At 41.4% G+C, this 22,087-nt stretch overlaps 1 protein-coding gene across 2 annotated transcripts in view; it reads left to right on the top strand.

Annotated features, from left to right (window-relative positions):
• ehmt1b (euchromatic histone-lysine N-methyltransferase 1b) overlaps nucleotides 1-22,087 on the top strand; it is a 38,823-nt gene that overhangs the window by 3,051 nt on the left and 13,685 nt on the right. The window contains exons 1-3 of one of the 2 annotated variants that reach the window (XM_063478886.1): nucleotides 14,073-14,192; nucleotides 17,457-17,547; nucleotides 17,636-18,156. In XM_063478886.1, the coding sequence (XP_063334956.1) occupies nucleotides 14,169-14,192; nucleotides 17,457-17,547; nucleotides 17,636-18,156 (636 nt within the window). In that variant the 5' untranslated portion in view covers nucleotides 14,073-14,168. Of the gene's footprint in view, nucleotides 1-14,072; nucleotides 14,193-17,456; nucleotides 17,548-17,635; nucleotides 18,157-22,087 lie in introns of those variants that run through there. The other variant, XM_063478887.1, reaches the window with a different exon arrangement.

Here is a 22,087-nt window from a genome sequence, read left to right as displayed (position 1 = left end):
GTGCTAATGTTATGCTAACGTAGCTGTTTTGCTAGCGATCACGTAGGACATCATTATATACCAGCTAGTCCAATTTCAGTAACCCTACAAACGTCACTGCTGTTTAGTTTTCTGTCTTCATTTATGTTGGAAGTGATAGCAGAGCTGTACGTTTTAATGTTTTCAGAAATCTCTCAGTCAGAACATGCTATATCATGTTTAGGTGGAAACTAGCGAGCTAACTTCCTGAAAACTTCTAACTCCGTTGAATTTAATAAATTCTGTTTTCATGCCTGGATGTTAAACTTCATTGTTACACCTGGTAAAGCAGCAACGCTGATCATTTTATTAAAGATGAAAGAATTTAGACAGTTTTTAACTCTCAGTGATGCCGCAGTGTTCGTTTGACTTTGGGACCTGAAGCAGAAGGAGTTTTGGACCCAGATTACTCTGCGAGGCTCCTGACTACGGCAGCCGTAATGCTCCCACAATCCATCAAGCGGTGCACCTTCATAGCTTACCAAAGTCGTACTAAAACATTTTTTGACAGATTTCTGCGGGCCATGTACTACATAAAATCGGTTCGAGGTCAGTAAGCACAACCAGAATTCATACATAAGGCACACTGTTGATTTTTGAGAAAATTAAAGGATTTTAAGTGTGCCTTAAAGTAGGGCTGTGCGATATGACCACAATCTCATATCCCGATATAAGACGTCTATCGTCCCGATAACGATATAAATCACAAAAATGTAACATTTTCTGTAAATTCTGTGAATCTCAGGCAGCTTGACTTGCGTGAAGTGTTTCCAGCTGGGCATCGTGTACCTGAAGTCGAGTGTTTTAACCGATGCATGAAACGATACATTTTTAGACATAAGTTGTAACGGCCGCCGTTTTCTTTGTGAGTATTTACTATACAGCGTGCTGCGGGGAAAAGCCTGTTCTAACGTTTGAGTCTAAGGTTTATTTTTTTAGCACCTGACGGCTCTTTTTTTTGCTTCTCATCCGTAAACTCTCTGCATACTCTTTCAAGTGATTCAGTTTATTTTGAAAAGTCTCAACAGGATCTTGAGCTTTATTGTGAAAGCTTTATATGGAAAATAAACAAGCGGACATGCGATGGTTTTACCATCGTTGTTGCTAACGACAACGCATAAAAACAGGCGCTTGTCCGTCTGTAGTGTGGTTATATTAAATATAAGAGAAAGAGATAACTTTAAGAAATTAATATAGCCACTACAGTGACTATCAAAACCATGAAAAAATATTGCCGTAAACAGTTTATTTTGCGACACCACGAAACAAACGATAGCGTAAAATGAAACGATAGATGTTTTTATATCGTCATCCAATATATATCGTTCTATCGAACAGCCCTACCTTTATAGTGTGTAAAATACGTTATACAGAAGAAAAGAATATATCGCGATATATATTGTTACCGCACATGCTTCAAATTATACCGTGATATGGATTTTAGGCCATATCGCCCAGCCCTAAATGAAGGCATGAATTACTTCCTTACAGTCAATGAAAGAGACAATGGGCTTAGACTTTAGAAGGGCCCTCAACTGGAAGAGTCTAGCTCCAATAACAGCATTTATTTGTTTACCAAATGTGAAGCTGTTGTCAGTTCTTTTTGCAAGGGACATTTAGAAATTATCCAAAGGGCCAAGATGACATTTAAAGGACATGTAAGGCTAAGCTCAGGAGGGTTAGTTCCACTTCTGTTTTTTGCTGATTCAGGTTCAAGAAATACAACTTTGTCTGAAATTGGGGCTGTGGTATTCTTTTTGAGAGCAAGATAGATTTGTGAGTCATCTGCATAACAGATGACTCACATTGGGATACGTTTTCTTTGAAATTTTCTTTGAAAATATATCCTAATGGGAGCAGGAAAAGTGAAGAGTACTGGACCTAGGATGCATCCTTGTAAAGCCCCCATGTGAGGGGAGCAGGTGATGATGAAAAGCTAATCAACCTGGTGGTGAAACCTTTACAGAGTTTCTTTAGTACAACTCTCCAGTATAAAATCAATAAATGATCTGATTCTGTGCCATTATGTGTTTTGAAACCAGACTGAAATGTTTAAGTGATGACATTTTTTTTCTAGGAGATCCTGAAACTGGTAGAAAGCAAATTTCTCCAGCACCAAAGAGACAAAAGACATTTTAGAGATCAGTCTAAAATGCCAAAAAAAAAAAAAAAAGGTGTAGCTGGGTACTTCTACTTAATTCCAGATACCAGTTAAAACATGAATTGAACCCAACCCTATTTTTTTTTTTGGGGGGGGGGGGGGGATACTAAAGATTTTATTAAACCTAGCAGTGTTTATTTATTTTTTTAAAATAAGCTATTGTAAATGTGTAAGACAGAGTTGTAAGTTATGTAGCACCTATAGAAATGTCAGGCACCACCGCTATTGCCAACATTTATAGTAGTGCTAGTTCAACCCCATTTAACCTCATAACCACATTGCTCTGTAGGGATGGGTATCATTTAGGTTTTATCCGATACCGGTGCCAAACTGGTACTTTTGAAAAGGTGCCGGTGCTTAAACGGTGCTCGAACCGGTGCTTAAAGAATGGAGAACACAAACTTTGTCCAAAAACCTCTTATGTTTTTATTTTTAGCAGTCTCTTTTTTCTGCACTTTTTCTTTGGTCATTTTAGCCTTTTTGGCCAGGGTGAAGGGAGTATCTGCCATCAAACAAGAAGACAGCTGCATGTAACTACGACGGTGTTTGCTAGTCCACCTTACATGCCTTAATTTAATAACGTGGTTAGCCTGCTCAACGTAAATTACACACGAACAACATTAAGCTACTCGCCCAGAGAAGAACGGCTGCTGCTGCCATCATCATCCGTCATCATTTCTGCTACACTGGCAGGGGTAGGGCCAGGACTCTCCTCTTCGGGTTCTTGGGGGATGTTGCTAACTCGGGGTCCGATAACAGGCACCACACCTGCAGTAGATGTGCTCGGTGTGAGGTCTTGCAGCAAGCTATCAAATACGATACATTTTTGGCTTTTAAAAAAACGCTATGCGTCGCCAGGTGTTTCATCAGATTTGAGGTGTTATCTCCTTTGCACAGTATCAACTTAAAGCACTTGTTGCAGGCTGCTGAGTTTGCATCTTTTGCTGTGAAGTACAGCCAGACTTTTGACCGCTTCGCCTTGGGCATTTTTAATCTGTAGCTCTGCTCTAAAAGAATGTACGTACCTGGGCCCGCCTACCATCCTTGGAAAGGTAAAATGATTGGCTAGAATCCAAAGTTTATGACATCTCAGGGAAGAAAAAAAAAGCACCGAAATGAAGCACCGAAATGTGCGCTGCTTTTCGGTCTGGTTACTACCGTTTATGTCAGAACCATCGGTACCCATCCCTATTGCTCTGTGGTCATTATTATGCCAAAACTTTAGTTGATGGTGGAGTTCTTCTTCTTCTTCTTCGTCTTCTTCGTCTTCGTCTTCTTCGTCTTCGTCTTCGTCTTCTTCTTCGTCTTCTTCTTCTTCGTCTTTGTCTTCTTCAGCCTTTCTCATTTAGTCAGTTAAAAAATATGGTATCACAAGAAGAACTGACCAGAACTGTTTAGGAGGAAATGTTACTCAATGGGCCAATCCCAGTAACTGAAGGCTGCATTTATGTAATGTGTAGTTACATTTTTAGTGAGGTGCATGATGGGGTACAGTGTAGGGGTTTCAAGCCTTTGCGGTTATGACACACCCCCAGCATAGATATAATGCAGAAGGATCACCTGCTGATTCTTTGAAGTTGATTTCACTGTAAAAGTGACAGCAAAGTGGGAAAATGTTTTATTTCCTGTGTGGCAGCCCTGCTTTGTAGGAACCACTTCACCAACTAGGTGCCTAAATATCCAAAAAGAAAATACCAACATGAAAGAACCATTTGAAAACTAAGGGTAGCATGGTGAACCAGTAGTTATGAATGTTGCTTCAAAGCAAGAAGGTTATGTGTTTGAACCTCATGGTTGGCTTTTTCTTGGTGCTGCCACTTTAAAGCGTGTGCATCCTGGGTTAATCCGAACATCAGGAAAACACTGGGTGTGTGTGCTATCTTGTCTGCCTCCTTTGCAGAGCTTCAAATCACACTGGGTGTGTTTAGCCTGTAAAGATCAGGCAGGGCAACTAATTCAATTTTATTGTAAATTAATATTTTGGCTTCCAATGATTATGAAAACAAAAATAACAAAGCTTTCAACCCTCCCATGACTAAAAGAGACCTTTCAGCCAGCACCATTTGTGCTATGACATTTTTCGATTGTTTGTGACGGCCTATTATGAAGCCTTTAGCTGATTGTTTTCATCATTCGTAGCCCTTTCCCACTAGTACCTGCTCGGCTCGACATGGTTTCAGTCTCTAAACAATGCATGACAGACTCGACCACATTTTCCCACTTTTCAGCACTTTTTCTTTTATTTACGGTTGTCATAAGTTACGCATGGTGGCAGCTTTTCAGTTGCCAGCTAAACACACCACTAACAACAACAGAACCCAGTTCATTCTGCTTTTAAGCCGGTGAGGCGTGATTGCTGATGCCGCTCAGGTGTGTCTGTCTCCCCCGCAGCCACACCACAGACCACGCCTTGCCACATACCCCCATCGCCTGACTGAGGCCGGGGAGCCATCCGGCCGAACCTATTCAGCAGCAGGGATGTGTTGGTTCGGCCGCATGGCAAGCGGCGTTGGCGCAGCAGTTACGGACGTGAGCTGAGGTTCGCAGGCGGCCGGCACGCAGGACCCCACCGCACGCTGGCCTCTGGTAGACACGAGGCAGGTCCAGCTGGTGCGCAGGTCCCTCCTGCACTCTGACCTCCGGCTCCGGTTGAGCAGGACTCTCCCTCACTTCGGCCTGCGGCTCTGGATGAGCAGGACTCTCCTGCACGCTGTCAACCAGCTCAGGCTGAGCAAGTCCCTCTGGCGCCCTGATCCCCAGCTCCAGCAGAGCAGGTCCCTCTGGCACGCTGTCCACCGGGTTGGGCTGAGCAGGTGGTGGAAGTGGAGGTTGCTCAGCTGCCCTCCTCCAGGGAACAGGAACAGGTGCAGGCACCTGCCGGGTACTAGCTGCTCCCACCCGAGGAGTTGGTACTGGTGCGAAGGTAGGCTGTGCCTTGGCTGGCCTCACCCTGGGGACCGGCACGGGTGCCGGACAGAACGGACACCAGCCAATGTCATACGGTTGAGGGACGCCGAGGGGGAGGCGGCAGTGTCAGCCAGGACCCAATCCGAGCTGCCAGACTTGTAACAGCTTCATCCCCGCACTCTGTGCGGTCCTGCAGCTGTTCCCACTGGCGGCGTAACACCGCCACCTACTCCTTCCGCTCTCCCGGCCACCATTTGGTTCAGCACCTCGCCTGGCTGACCCAGTTGTAGTTCCGCCATGCTCGATTTCTGGGTTTTGGCACCACTGTAATTGATTATTGCAGATGCCGGTCAGGTGTGTCCGCCTCCCCCGCAGCTGCGCTACAGACCATGCCCTGCCACACAGTCATTTTCAATTACAATCGAGTACCATTTAGTGTGCGTGGGGTCGTTATAGAAACGCAAGTGAAAGTCCAGTGACATCATTTGTATGCGACACAACACCACAACAATGGAGGACATCAAGACGTTGGTATACCTGCTGGTTAGTGTATGACTTTTTGTTTGTGGACTACGGTGTTCTTCCTTTGTTTACCCATTCCCCTCATTGCTAAGTTTTAATAAGAGTGGTTTTGATTTTCAAAAGAGAGACGCTTTCATGACAGCAGTCTACTTGCCTTTGCGAGATGGGCTTCACTGTCAAAAAGACCCGCTAGTCCCGGCCCAACTCATTGTCAAATGAACCTGTGTCATGTTTATTTGATTTTCAGTTGAGTTACATTTAAAGCTAAGAGAATCCACTGTTTAACAAACATCATGCAGTTTTTTTTTTAATATAGTCAATAATTGTGTTAAATAATTGCGATTATAAAATTGACCAAAATAATCACAACACTAATTTTTGCCTTTTATTGACCAAATTTTCTATTCCGTTCCTGTCTCTGACTTTCTGTCCTCATCTTGTGTTCTGTGCTTACATGGTATAAAACAAAGACATAGTTTCTGAGTTGTAAATTTGTAGCTAACATCTAAGTGCCTTGAACCTGCATTCAATTAGAAAGCCACTAGGTGGCGATAGCTGTGATTGTAGACCTATGGAAGAAAATTGCTTTCTGACTTGACCTCTGTAAACATGTTCCTGTTGAAATAATAGGTTCACTCACTTAGTTATACTCAGTTTAAAAAAATAAAAATAAAAATGGATAAGTATATTAGGAGAATATAGAATATCAGTGAGATTCAGCAACTTCAGGTGACAACAGGTAAGTGATTGATGTGTCTTACCAATGGGAGTAAAGGAGACCATTGACTGGCATGTATATTAGAGGGTTACCCACTCAGCTGGATATTCAAATGTCTCCTGGTGGTAAACTTTCAACTAGTAGGGCTGGGCCATATCATACCATTCACGGTAATAGCAGTATAAGGTTAGGCAATGATAAGAAAATGAAATATTGCGATAGAATATGGGTAAAACATGCATGCACAGTGCCTTTATTTTCATACGCACATGGCGGAAAAAGCATGGTGTCGACAGAGAATGAGAAGGGCGAAAGCAGGTCGTTGTATGAAACAGATGAACAAGAATTGGTTTGTAAAAATGGTGCAACTTCAGTGGTGCGGAACTGGTTTGGCTTTCATCTGTCAGATACACACCAAAGCATAATTTTTGGTAGAGCATGCAAGCGGGCCGTCGTTATTACAGTGTTTTTCGGAAAATAAGGCACACTTAAAATCAATCCTTTTGATTTTCTGAAAAATCGACAGTGCCCGATATAATCCGGTACGCCTTATGTATGAATTCTGGTTGTGCTTACTGGTACACGGCGCTCAAAAATCTGTCGAAAAATGTTTTAGTAGGACTTTCGTAAGCTACGACGCTGCACCGCTTGATGGATTGTCGGAGCATTACGGCTACCGTAGGCAGGAGCCTTGCGGAGTAATATGTACTGTGCTTCAACATAATATTACCGTATTGTTTGTGTATAACCTCTTTAAGTTTTGTGGATATTATACATGGTTATGCTGAGGATATGTTGGCCAATTTCCACTGGAAATGCCTTTTGGTTAAACTGTCAGCAAGGAATTTGCATTTGTTAAATGTAAAATTTTATATAACTTTAGTGCACATAAAAAACAGCTGCTTGTTTAAGTGAAAATACATTGATGGGGTTTTTTTTTGGTTTTTTTGCACTAATAAAGTTGTGGAGTTGTAAAGTACTTTGTCTTGCGTCAATTATATAGTCAGTTATATCGTTATCGCAGATTTTCAAATATATATTGTGATAAATATTTTTGGCCATATTGCCCTGCACTACTTTCAACTACAAAGCTTAAGTCTAGAAAAGCACTACACAAATGCTAGGCCATTGCCAATTCCGTTATTAGTGTTTAGCTGGGTGAAAGGAGCTTGGCATTGTATTGTACAGGTGTTTCTAATTTCCTCTTTATTCAGTGTACACTGGTTACATCTGTGTCTCATTCAGACAGGAGATGAAGTTGGAGAACAGCCTTGGACAAATGTCGAGCAGTGCTTTGGGCTCCTGTGGTTGATTTTATATTGTCGAGATAAAATTGCCTTAATAAGGGAATCGTGATGCTGCCAAATGGTTCTGTGTAGCAGGCACACTTGTGACAAATATTCTAAAGATTTTAAAAAAGCAGACACGCTAAAGCCCATGAAGTCATCTATTAAGGTAAAATAACTGATGTGTGGCATTGACTTTTTAAGATGTATTGATACATTTTCAAATAAGATATATGGTTTTTATTGATTAAAATTTGATGTTGCATTGTTTACATTTTTTAGTGTCTAAGCCGTGCCTATTGTGAATATATGCACGTAACAGGTTCCACTTGCTCTTCATTGTCTTACAACATGGTCTATGCTGTTGTAAGGATTTTGTAGTAAGTTGTTGGTACTATTTGACCCCTGCAGCTGTTCAGCATCTTGATTGTTAAATTTGTTCAGTGCACATGCTCACTGATGATTCACTGCTGTTGCAGTGTTCTGTTGTGTTATTGCATGTGCTATATGCTGAAACTAAAACACTCGGATATCAAGCTAAATTTGACAATTTCAAAAACTCTTATTTGAAAACTGTTAATAAAATTTGAAAACTATTAATCATATTCTTCAATAATGAATCATGTTACTTAACTGAGCAGCACCTCGCATCGTGGATTATGAACAATACAGTCTATACTCGAAACAGATCCAGAGATCCGGAAAACTCATAAATGTGCTCTGGATTATGAATGGTGCATGTTGTTCGATTCGAAATTCAAGGCAACCACTTCAGTTAAACTTAAAATTAAAATAATGGGGCTGCCACGATTAGTCGACTAGTCACGATTACGTCGACTATCAAAATCATCGATGACTAATTTAATAGTCGACGCGTCGTTTGAAGCTTTATAAGATCCCAAAAGACGCAGGAATAAGTAGTAGGATTTAAGAGTGTAATAACAGACTGAAACAGAAGATGGCAGCACTGCATGTACAAGGATGCCAGCTGCCTTTAAACCCCGAAGAAGAAGCAGCTGTGTCCCAGAATTCATAGCGCGGCCCTGCTCAGTTTCCAACAATGGCGGTAGCTAGTTGGTTTTAATATTACTCTTATTATTCTTTCTGGGTCACAAAATAAACGTTTAACATATTTTCAGGCGAGAATGTAGCTGTGTAAACCTCAGATATCTGCTCAGTTTATCAAGACACCACATATTTTCAAAGGCGCTCCGACGTTTTCGGAGACGTCTGTTACCCACCAGCTCGATAGCTAGCCGGGGTTCAAGGCTCACTAGAGCCGGTGAGAACACCGGACTCCCGGCAAATCGTTTTCAAACCCACCGCCGTCTTTCGCTACTCAGGTTAAACATGATATATAAGTCACTTAGATAACTTAAAAATGTTGTTGTTTGGCTTTTTCAGTATTTTATTTGTTCCTGAGTAAATCGGTTTGCCTGAGATTAAAGTTATAGTTTTTACACAGCTGAATAAACGTCAAGCAGACAACTGATTATCAGAAGTGTGAGATGCTCGAGAATATACTCCGGTGTCCTGTTATATTTTAGATAGAAAGGAGCAAACGGCTGAGATTAAACTTCACCGAAACAATCTGCAAATTTCATTAAAATTTAATAAACTATCATCTCGTCTTTATTTTTAGTTAGCACATACCTTAAGCACTTAAAGCTGTAAGCTAATGATAGTTATATAAGAGCAGATGCGTGCTGGTGCAATAAGCTGTACGTTGTACGTCCAATGGATGCATGATCTGATTAGTCGACTAATCGCAAAAATAATCGGTGACTAGTCGACTATCAAAATAATCGTTTGTGGCAGCCCTATAAAATAACAAAATGATAACTCATCTATCTATCAATTTTCTGCCGCTTATCTGAAGTCGGGTCACAGAGACCTCCCTCTTGCCAGTCACCTCCTCCAGCTTATCCAGGGAAAATTAAGGTGTTCTCAAGAGATGCCAAGAGATGTAATCTCTCCACCGTGTCCTGGATCTACCCTGGGTCTGCTTCCCGGTTGGACATGCCAGAGCAGAATACCTTACTGCCTTAGCTGGCTCCTTTCGATGTAGCGGAGTAGTGGGCTATTCTAAGCCTCTACCAAATGACTAAACGCCTTACTCTGTAGTAAGGGAGAGCCCATCCACCTTTTAGAGAAAGCTCATTTTCCCTGCTTGTATCTGCAATCTCATTCTTTCAACTTTAAAATAGTTAATGACAATGATGTTAACAAAAAGATCAGGCCTAGATTAATAGACTTATGGAGTTTCTCAACATCAGTGCTCCACCTGGTGGCAGATGACTGCATAAAATTTAGGACACAACAGTTTACCGACATTGGGCATCAAACTACTAGTTCATCTGGTACTGACGAGTTACAGTAGCAACGATTAGTTCATAGACGACTAGTTGTGCACATCCCTACTACACCGTACCATTGTGTTGCCCAAGATCCTGGGTCCAAATCAAATGGTCAGCTGTGGGCTGTCTGCGTAGTTTGTATGTTCAGCTGTGCTTGGTGGGTTCTTTACGGGTACTCCTCCCACAGTCCAAAAAATTCATATTAGGCTATTTGGCAATTAAATTAGCAGCAGGCTTCAATCTGAGTGTGAACAGTTGTCTGTGGGTTAGCCCTGGGACATAGACTTTGTGACCTGTCCAAGTCACTAGTCTATTCCTGTTGTCATGGTTGAGATAGGCTCCAGATCCCCCCGAAACCCTGTACTGGAGGATAAGCGGTTGGATAAGAAATATATTAGAATGTACTGTGTGACAAATAACAGAACAAACTGATCAGCTGCCTCTCCATTGAGTCTCTCGTCCTGCTGATAGACTTCAAATCCTCTCCAGACTTTGCCTGCAGTTGGTTGTCATCCTTTTGCTCTGCTGTCTCAGTGTAGGAGTTTTACACTTGCTGTTGGCTGTGGTGTGACTCAAAACATGAGCCAGGAAGTGGCTATTGTTGTCCACTATTGATTTGATCACAGGTGGCCTGGTTCTCTCGGATCAATAAAAAAATAAATGTTTAAACGTCTCACTAAATATACTTGAGTAGACAGCATACTTTGAACATTCTCTAAAACACAGTCTGTGCGGGGAAACGCTGATTAGTGTAAAGGCATCATGGTCCACTTGAGTGTGAAGAAGCTACACGTGCCAGATGCTTTTTGCATAGCTGACTTATAGCGGTCTGGTTAAGAGTCCCTACCTTGTGGTTATTGCCAAGCTGTTGTCACACTTTGGCAAGGTATCTAGCTAGCATTTTCAGTTTTATATTAGTAGTATTTTGCTAGCACTGACATCGGCAAGCAAGTGAAGTTTTACCAGAGTCCCTCTTTTGCCACTTGGCAATGCCCTTAGGCAATTATTTTAAAGCATCTATCTAGATAAAGAGGAAGAGATGTTTAACTTTTAATTCACAGGCATGTACAGAGTTTCATAATATTAAAGCTTTATTAAAACTCTGTTTTCTGTCTTTGGCTGGTTCATTGTTGTTGTGACAGACCTTGATATAATTCAGCTAGTTCTCCACTGAAGATCCTAGGTCTGGTGTACTTGATCTCAACCAGGACTTTATTTCTAGGACTGAAGCTAGTAACAGTAGTCCTTTCTTCTCTGGAGGTCAGCCAGAAACGAACACAGTGAAATTGTTTATCAGCTTTTGGAGAGCAGTTAAATTCTTTATCTGGGTAGTTAATGTAACATTGTCCTGTGATGTGACCATCTCAGAACATAAATTTATTTCTTGTTTAAAATACCACACTGATGACATCTTTGAGATTGTCTTTATTATTTCTCAGATGACTCTGTTTTACTTAACATTTACTCAATGTAAATGATTTGGGCTTAGCAGTCTCTTTTTAGGGTTTTTAACTATGGGGTCTTTTCAAAAACACATTTTTCTAATAATAGATAATAATGGATTTATCCTGGATAGCTTTTTAATGAAGGGTTTCTAGGACCCAACAATTAGATCACCCCTCTAATATTTTTTTAGGGGTCCCTTTATACTCCTAGAAAAGCTTAGACACTTTAGGAAATGGACGCGGAGCCTCTGAGGGTGTGTAGCTGTGTGTTATCATCAGAACTTTGGCAGCAGATCCTTTAGCTTCCTCTGTGTTGGGTCTGTATGAATCAAGTTTGTTCCATCAATGCTCAATCAGACTGAGATTTGAAGCTTTTTTTTTTTTTTTAGTCCACATTGATGCCTTGGGCTTTTTTATTTGTAGTTTTTGGAGTGTGGAGTGTGGTGGAGTGCTTGTTTTGCTGGCCTACACACGTGTTTATCAGGGAGAGCTGTTGGCAAGTGAGGTTGTCTGGTCCCACTGAATAACAAATTGAATTTTTGCTTCAAATGCTAATCTCTACAAGATATGACAAAAATGGATGTCTCCCAAGCCTACTTCTGCTGTCATTGTCCATGCAAACTACAGGCGATATCTTCTAGTATCTTCAAACAAAATCACAAGGAAGGTTTTGATGCAGCAACCTCTTTGCAATCAATTTAACTTGGTTGCAGACAGCAAACACTTGCAATCGGGGAACACACATTTTTCCTGAGCCACCAGTGGTTGTAAGGGGTCACCAACTGGTCTCGAGACCTTATGCTTGTCGTTCTCACCATTACGAGTGGTGTCAAGTGACAAAAGCGACGTCACATCCGTTGGTGTAAGCCGTCCTTTGGTGTTGTTTCAGCTGGTCGCACATTTAAGTTAAATTATAGCAGGTGCAGTTATTTTCAAAATGGACATGTTTCAGGCATGACTGTGTGAGCATGTCCACCTCTACAAGCATATACATGACACAACGAACATGGGAGGACAGAAATCGTGGAGAGAGATTGCTGCAGCAGTGCCGAGTAATTTAACGAGTACAAATGGATGTGGCTGTGTGATGACGTCACCTGATCAGCGCACAAAGCCATTGTGGCGAGCATAAATGGATCATTAAGCCGATGTCATTTAAGAGCGGGTTTTGGCTGGTGAGCAGTCTTTGAAGAATAGCTGAATAGCTTCTTATGAAAGAGTACTTTTTAAAAAATATTTTTATTTTTTATTATCATCAGGGACTCACTGAGCTTTTTAGGAGGGGCACAAATGCACTTATATAATGGAAATGGGAGTGCTTGATTTGGAGCAGGAAAAGGAGAGCTTTGTAGAGAAAATTAATACAGAGAGAGTAATAATTATGTCCTGATTATTTGGCTGTCATAATTTAGAAGCCAGAATCAGAATTAAAGTTAATATTCTTGCAATATAAAGTATAATGCTTTCTGTTAGAACTGTTTTTTTTTCTTTTTATTCATAATAACTTGAGTACTGTCATGTTTTAGACACCCAAGTAAAATGTCAGAAAGGTATGAAGGTATGCCTCCCAACCTGCTTCCATTGTCATTGTCTTGGGCATGTTGCATAGCTCACATGCCAGGATTAGCTTGTTATTGTTTACCTGTGAAACAGTAGAAGCTGTAGCATTTCTACATCTGCATTCCTACCTGTCCAGGAAGTCTCCCAATGAACTAACCTGTTTTTATGTTTTTGGTTTTTTTTTATTAATTGTGAGTTAATTGTTGGCAGAAGTGCTAAAATAAAATGTCAGGGTTCGTTGATATACTTCCTTGTGATGTCATTTTTTTTTATTGGATAGATGATGCAATTCATTGATCACATTAAAACAAAGTATGACAAAGACAACAAAAACAACGATGGAAAACCTTTGTACTGACATGTTATGCTAAGTTTGATTGATCTCGTAGGCTGATATCTTCAGGTCCTTTTGTGCTTTCTATTCTAAGTGTTTCCAGGCTTCTTTAATGGCTGCTCAGCCTATAACTTAATATCTGTTTCATGAGCCTGGCAGGCCATGTTTAGTGGTGTTGTTTGGCCTCGGGCTGAGTGAAGACAAAAGACACTCCTGTTGAGAGGTTCAAAAAGTGGCCTGCTGTCTATGAAGAAAAGCAGCGGTTTTGGGCCTCATTTCTTGTACCTCCTCCTTCTTTCTCTCTATTGCTCCTCCTGAAATGGCAGTGCCTGCATACTGTCAAGGCTTTTTGGAGCTTAAAAATCCTTTACTGATGAGAAGATTTATTATTTTTACATGAAACGATGAAAGGAATTACAAAATGTGTATAAATAGAATAAGTGAATTTGGCATGAATACAGGAATGATTTGACAGATAAAATCGTCTGTACATGCTGGTTATGCAGGCTTTTTCCTCTTATTCTTGTTGGGTATGCAGCCTTTGGGTGGTGATTTGGGTCTTCGTTGGCAGTGGGGGTCTTCCAGTTTGGGGGGGAAAAAATGGAGTGGTGTTACAGTTGGAAATGACTGAGCATGCTCTGTGGAGACCCTCTGACGGAGAGGACCGACAGAGGGAGCCACCAGGTCACATGACCGGCGAGGTGAATGTGCATGCGGGGAAAGAAAAGGAAAGGAGGAACAATCTGTTCGACAGATCCTCGCGCTCTCCCTCTCTGTCCTCCCTCCTTCCCTCATTCTCTCTCTCTCAAACACACACTCTCTCCCTCACTCACTCCTTCTCTGCCGCCTTCTTCTTCTCAATGGAGGCCATGAGAAGAAAGCAGGTATGATGCTTCCTGGAGGCACAAGAGAAACGACATGTTAGCTTTGTATTCTTCACCCTTAGTTGGCTTTTAGTGGACTGAGGAGATGCATAGTCTTTCTTCCCAGTTCCTTTTAGACCAAGTTACTACCAATTAGTTTGAGCTCTTGCTGTCTTCTCTTTGAGAAGGTTTCTCTGTTTTTGTTTTTTCTTTCTTTCTTTCTTTTTTTTTTTTTTAAATTTAAGACGTGCTCCTCGAGCTGCTCATCTGTCAGTAATTCTAATCTGTCAGATTTCTCTGGATTCCTGAAATCGAAAACTAGATCTTAAAGGAGAGAGGATTTGTTTGTGCGTTTTTTGTGTGTGTGTGGTAGCAGAGAGATGTGATTATGGCATGGATGGATCCTGTGACTGGAGACGGCTCCCTTTGAATTAGAGCAATCACTTCATGACAAATGTCAATCTCAATATGGGAAGATAAGCGTGACCTCCTGAAGATCTTGAAATTTACCTGATTTTTCTAAAGTGAGGTTCAGCCACCTTTTTTGGTTATACCTTTATCTTTAATTCCTTCTCTTCTCTGCTCTCTCAGTGGTCAGTATGTAGTAATGAGTTCACTGTGGCCCTTGTCTAGGCTACAGTATGTTCAGATATATACTGCAGATGCTGTTTATTAATTTAGAGGAAGTACATTGGGGTGTGATGGGAGCTTCTATGTTTACCAGCTGCTGGATTCTGGTTCAGGGTCATTGGTTCATTTGCACAATGTGTCCCATGGCGGGTTAATTATTGACATATTCATAAAGGTTAGCTGAAATTTTATGCCAAGTCAATTTTTTTAAGGCTATCTTTGCCTTTTTTATGTAGACAGTGGACAGCTGGGAAACGACAGGAAATGAGCTAGAAGAGAGGCTGCATGACAGACCACCCAGACTATTCAAACTGAGTGTTTTTTACAATTACAGTCTGCAGCTTCAATCCCTAAACCACCTGAAAAAAGAGCTTCTTTGCCAGATTTCTTTAGCACAGTGTCAGGCTGTTATCGTAAAGTGGTAGCAAGTTAAATGTCAGGGTGATCTGTGCGATTGGGCATTTTTTAGGATTTTTTTATTAGCATGTAATGGGGGGGGTGGTACTTTTATGTAAGCAGATCACAGCAGAGAACAGGTTTTGCAAATTGGTTCCCTCATTCTTGAGGGATCAGGGTTCATTATTGTTTTATCTCATCTGGGTACTTAGGTACTCGGTACTTAGTGCCAGCCCCGGCAGCCTGATAGCTGCCTGTGTAATGTGTTTGTGGTTTGGTAGCTCTCTCTGACTTGTTTTCAGGTCTCTTTCAGCAGATCTAAAGATAGGTCACATCAGCACCTGCCTTGTCACATAAGAGGTTCACATTAAGTTGTATGGACAGGAAAGGCTGATCCTTTATAGTGCTATGAGCTTCTTTCTAATATTTATAGTGTAATATCACTAGTAAGTCCAACCACTGGGGCCTTCTTTGTGCACTCATAGTTGCAGCTTAGGCTCTGATTAGCTCTCACAGCCTTGGTTTCAGCTTTGGAGCTTCTTTCAGCAGCCTCCATATTCCCATCTATGAGCTTCCAGACCCCTTCAGTCCCCATCTAGTGGAAAACTGCTGCAATGGCTGCGCTGTGTCAGTAAACAATCTGGTTGCGAAATGGCGGCGATCTGCAGACAGCCTTCTCTGCCTCCCTCCCTCCCCCTTCTCCTGTCTCCACTGTGTATGTTCCACTTTTCACCACTAGGGGGAGGGCTGAGGCTTGTGTGTTTTTGTGTAACTGGCTTTCTTCAAACCATGGGGGGGGGAGGGAAAGGGGGGGGAACTAAAAGATTCTTCTTCTCTTGACGCTCACAAGTGTTCACTAGATTCCTCCATGTAGATCATACACCAAAGAGGGTTGTCCCAGACTAGATGTTCTTTGGGGACAAACCCTCACAGACCAGTCCTTGGCCTGGACTTGTTGCTGATTGATTAGGTTCATGTTTGGCTCAGAAGCATGAACAGGGACATGTTTCCTGACGGTTTATTTAGTTGGAGTCTCGGTTGTAAGCAGATCAGGACTCACACAGTCTGACTGTCTGAGCCATTGAGGAGAGGCTTTAGAGTAACTGACTGAATCCATTAGCTTATAGTGGCCTTATTCTCTCTCAGGTCTTTTGATTGGCTTTGTGTGAGAAGAAAATGTGTCCTCTGCTTTCCTTCATAAAGGTTAACTGATATTTTATGCAAAGTGTAATTTTTTTGGATAGGCTTTGCCTTTTATCTGGATGGTGGACACTTGGGAAGCAAACAGGGAGAAAGGATGCATGGCAGACCACTCAGACTATATTTGATTGGCTTAATGTGAGAAGAAAATGAGTCCTCTGCTTTCCTGGGGCGATCGGCTTCAGTACCTGACTTACTTCTCATCAGATATGACCTCTCACCACTGATCAGCACGTGTCTGTCCCTAAATATGCCCTAAATGAGTCTTATGAGGTTAGGGAAAGTGTAAACCTTTATTTTCTGTGCTGGTTCTGTGTAATTCCTCAAGGTTGAACTGGCCTAGATTGACTAAATGTTGATATTTGAGCTGAGAGTGAAGGCTTTGCAACAAAGTAGACCTTAATAGTAAGCATGAGAGTGAAGTCACAATGATTTTTCCTTCAAGGCCTCCTGTTTCCTTTGAGCCTGTTTTTCCAGAGTGAGCATGAAGATGAAGGTCTGCTCCAGAGGAAGAGTCTTTATGTTTCCTGCTGTTATCTCTGAGATGTAAAGACGGTCGATGGGTGATTTAGTTTTCTTTTGAAGCTGTGGTAGGCGTCTGTTGCTCCACTGGTTAGTTGTAGCATATAAGGAGAGAAGCCGGAGACAATGAGAGTGCATAGGGGTGGCCCCCAATCTCTTGGCTGGCTCTACAGTATTCCTGACACTGATACATTACTGAAAAGCACAAATAAAAAGGGATTTTACACAGGATTGGGTGCATCGAAGGATGATGGTTTAATTCAGAGATATGCCTGCTTAGGCCTGGATCACAAATGTGGCTTTGAGAAGCTAAAACCAGAATTTTTGGGATATTTTTATCGAGAAATATATGTCTTTACACTCACTTTTCAGATAGTGTCTTAGGCTTTAGGAACTCCTGGGGGGGCTGTTTTTAGACACATTACAAACTAAGCAGCCACTTGATAGTGTTATCCACAAAAATGTATTTAATAAAGCTTAATTTAACAGTTTCCCTCACATGTACTTTTTTTTGTTTTTTGTTTTTCTTTAAATCAGCCCGCTGGTCTAGCCAAGAGCTGCGTGGATAAAGGTGGATCCACAAAGAAAGAGGGACTCGATCCAGGAAGCAATGGAGAAGAGAAGTCAGGTATTTGTCTAATTACACTTGAACGTATTTTATTTGTGTAAATGATGGGTTTACATTGTGATTTAATTTGTCTTGTTTGGATGCGTAGATGGAGACAAAGAGGTAGCAGACAGACTGGCCTTTTCCCCTGCAGCAGAGGTGATGCTGAACGGCACCGAGAGCGACGACACAAGCCACAAGGACCTGACAACAGGAAATAACAAGACTGTACTGTTGTTAAATGAAAATGGCACGTCTGACACGGAGCCACCGCATGGTTCTGTTACTGGAAGCAATGGATTCATTCTCACTAAGCAGCAGCAGCCGGAGCAGGAAGGCAGCGCTGCAGCGGCACCAGGTTTGGGAGTTTCCCCTCACAGGACTAACTGGTTCCCCTCGGGCTCACCGACAGGGGGGCATGCAGCCAAAACCCTCCCTGCCTTGGCGTCTGGGAGTGCACAGAGTTCAGGTGCACTAAGGACTGCCCCCAGTACAGGGACTAAGCCGGGGCAGGGGACACCAGACACTAAAAATGGCCCCAGTTTATCTCCTTCCCCGGTTCCAGCGCCAGTCACCGTACACAGAGCGCGCAAGACCATGTCCAGACCTGCTGTCAGCCCGGCACAAAAGGTGAACCATGACCAAGAGCAAGGGATTATCATGTTTGCTTTAGATTTGTTTTTTTTCGACACCTTAAGGAGTAAAAATAGTTGAAGGCCAAATTGGAAAAATCTGTAATTCAGAAATGCCCTTACAATATACAACAGGTTTATCCCTGCAGCAACTCTTATAGTAATACAGCTTATATTGCCCTGTATGCAATTTCAATAGCAGTTTCATAGTTAGGGTACTGTTAAACTGCTAGAGGCTTGCATTATGCTTTATATCAGCAGCTCTATCATACATCAACACAGGAGTTCTCAGATTCCCAGCTGGCAAAGAGGGAGATGCTAAAAACGTAGGAAAAGATGAGATGTTCTGCAGAAAATATCCTCCTCATACATTTTGTTTCCTGTTTGAACTTTTTCCATTTCTGTTCCAGTGCTGAAGCGTGGTCATTTCTGTCTGAGTATCCACACCTTAGCATTTGGGTGCCTCACACTTGAGCGTGAATGGTTACAAAGCTGTGTTAAAGTAGTAGTTCATGCGTGCTGCAACACATCAACCCTAACCCTGGTGTTAGAGCTTACAGGGTTAATCTGCGACTATAAAGGCAGGTATTAGAAGCAATTTGACCACAACCACATTTCCTCTGAGTAATGGTGTGTTATTCATTTCATCCCAAGGGTGTTGGATGACCTTGAGGTCAGTGACTATGTAGGCCAGCCCAATTTTCTTTTCTTGTTTCTTGTGGTTTTTGCCTTCATTTGACTAGGCAAATCATAAAGAACAATTTCTTTATAGATCTGGCTTTACCAATGTGTATTTTGTCCTGATGAACCAGAAAAACGGCTTCCCCAAACTCGAAGCTGCAAGCTGTCGAAACAGAATTATATAATTGTGTACTTGAGCATGACAGCTTCCTTTTTAGACCTGTGGCTCTTTTCACAAAAGGATCTTATCTTGCCACCCTTTGTTACCTGAAATGTCACTAAAAGTTCCTAACTCTTAAGAACTGTTTACAAAGGTGCTGACAGGAACATTTAATAAGGAGCAGAGTGGAAATGGAAGAGATTGGGACCTTTGTGGAACTTTGCTTTTGAAATGATTGTCATTAAAACTGGGTGGAAGGAAGAACTTGCCACCATTGAAACACCTCATGTGGGTGCACATTTCTCAATTAGAAGAATTACCTGCAGCACTTGTGCAAACCACAACAAATGTAATGGGTCTCCTTGGTGAAAAGTGAAACTTTTAATTGGAAATTGAAAAAAAACCCCTCCGCCCTTAAAGGCTGATGGGTGTCATCACCCTGCCGGCCAGCGAGGCAGGCGTCATGGAGACCCAAGTTTATGAATGACATGACTCAAGAACGAAGAAACGTAGGAGCTTTCAATTGATACCATAGGTGTATCTTCTAGGAGGCTGAGGGGTGTCATTGGCTGTCGGCAATATTTTTTTTTTGGTTTAAAATAGGGTTCTTGCATATTTTTCAAAGCATTTTACTTAGCTGGATGTTGTCCAAGTAGCTCTTATTTTCATCCTCATCAGAGGCTGTCTGATGCATGGTCTAATCTCGTTTTGCATGCTGTGTCATTGATATCTGGATATGACATTTTTCTATCACGTAAAAACGTTTAGCAGTGTTATCCTGGAGAATAGGGGTCTAGTGCATAAGTATTAAATTGAATTTTTTATTTTTCAGCCAGTTTCATAACGATTTTTAGCACTTAAATGGGTTGTGGTTCTGGCGCCTGAACTTTTTCTGTGTACTTACTTTTGGGCAAACATGATGAGGCATATCTTATAAAACAGAAAAAAACAAGGAAATTGTTCCTCAACACTTTATTTTTTATTTTTTTAATCTGGCAAAACTTGTTAGATGTGTAAAAATGTAAACATCTTAAACATTTCCTGAAATATAGATGAGGCCTTTTTGTATTACTTGTCTGCAGCAGGAAGCAGGCTTAATTCTCAGACCTTTTGGTTTGATTAGAAGAAGCGGACATGGGGCACACAAGTTCTTCACTCTGAAATCCTCCAATTATTACTGTTCATAATGAGCAATAACAATAGTAGTCTCTCTGTGATAAGCTTTAACAACAAACATGCCATTTTACCCACATGCATGCATCTGCACTAACACGGGGAGGTTCATCGAGCCAGCTGCTCAACAGGTGGCTTCTCTAATATGAAGGCAGATGATAAACGATACAAATGAACAAGATTTTAACAAGAGCAAATTATGTGGGAATAATATCTTATAGTAAACACAGGGCTCAATGGTAAAAGTCCAGTAAAAGTTAAGCCTGCATTCTTGGCCAGCATCTGGTGACCAGTTTTATACAGCCTCAGTTCCTCGTCCTGTGACCTCAGTAAAAACCTTGAAGAATTTATGGGTTCAGTCAGTAGTTTCAGGCTGTTTAAAACACCCTAATTTGTTTAAATTGCAGTCATTATTGAAATAAAAGAGGAGGATTTTCCAGGGTGTGCTCTTTGGCTACTGGGCGTGCTGTGACCATCAGTTTCACAGTCAGATCCAGCCCCTAGTTTCAGTTTCAAAAAACCAAGATGGCTGACAGCTGAAGGCTTCACAGGCTTCACTAACTCTTGCATTTGTGACACTGATATTGTGCTTGGACACGTAAAACCACTTTATATTTCTTACAGTCAGTATTTTCATGAAGTTTACCTGGTTTAGCAGGTGACCCATAAGCTGGAAGCCTACTGCAGAAGTCCAGGCTCAAGTCAGCCCTGAGCTATTTACTGCTTGTCATTTCCTGTCTGCCACTCACTTGGTAAAGGATAAAAGCCTAAATTAAATCTTTATTTAAAAAAAAAAAAAAAGAGCAAGAGATTGACAGAGAAAGAAGTGTTTTTAGCTGCTCCCTTCCACTACTGGCTTGTTTTACACAGAAACAGCATTACTGCATAAGGAAGTTAAAATAAAATCTGTGCACATTAACTTCTGCATCTTTGAATAAAACTTAGGATATTTCTTAATAAAATAGCTGCAGGCTTGAATTGGCCATCCTGGCTCTCTAGCAGGAATGGCTGCAGCCTGCGGAGGGGAGTCTAGAGAGTGGGCGCAGCATTTACTCCACTCTATTTGTTTACACACTTTAGATACTCAGTTATAGATACAGATTAACTAGCTAGCAGTATATAAGGAAATGTGTTTGTGCAAAAGTTCGAGCAACTATTCATTGCTTTATATGTTGGCAGGAAAGTGGTTCAGTGATGTATAGAAACGTGCACAAATATAAAATGAATATAAGGCAAAAACAGAGTTAAATGACCACCTTAATTTTTCAACACACGTTGGCCTCTCTTAGAAAACCTTCTAGTAAGGAGTAACTCTCTAGGCTTCTTGAAGGACATTCAAAGTTCCTTTTTTGATGTCGGCAGCCTTTTTGTTATTTTCTGTCACATTGAGCCCACACTGCTTCAGTAATGTTGAGGTTCAGGCGCTGGGGAGGCCAGTCCATGGCTGATAGCGTTCTGTCGTAGTCTGTATTTTCATGCTGAAAAAATGAAGCTGTTGCCAGTTAGAAGCTTTGCAGATGGTAATGAATGGTGGTTCAAAATCTGATGGTACTCTCCCAACACCACTGGCTGAAATGAAGCCCCAGGCAATGATGGAGCCTTCGTGTATTTGAGTCTTCTTACTTGGAAATATTTAATTGAATGGTTGTAAAACCGTAGCTCACTATGTGGACATTACAACACTAAAAATGTTGGCTTTATTTTACTTAGTGTGTGTATATTTAGGTTTTATTTAAAAAATAAAATAAAATTGGGCCTTGTTTACTTTCCTTATTCTGCCATAAATATACTGTTACAATCATATGCTTATATTAAGCATATCCAAAGTTTCAGATAATGAGGTCACTCTTTGTAGCTCAATTGGGAGTTTTTCTGTTCTTGGCTCTTTATGATGTCAGTGCGTGCAGATTTCACT

Source organism: Pelmatolapia mariae, linkage group LG7 (assembly GCF_036321145.2).
Source record: "Pelmatolapia mariae isolate MD_Pm_ZW linkage group LG7, Pm_UMD_F_2, whole genome shotgun sequence".
NCBI classification, from domain to species: domain Eukaryota; kingdom Metazoa; phylum Chordata; class Actinopteri; order Cichliformes; family Cichlidae; genus Pelmatolapia; species Pelmatolapia mariae.
The sequence above is the reverse complement of the archived record's forward strand: the minus strand, read 5'-3'. Positions and strand labels throughout refer to the sequence as shown.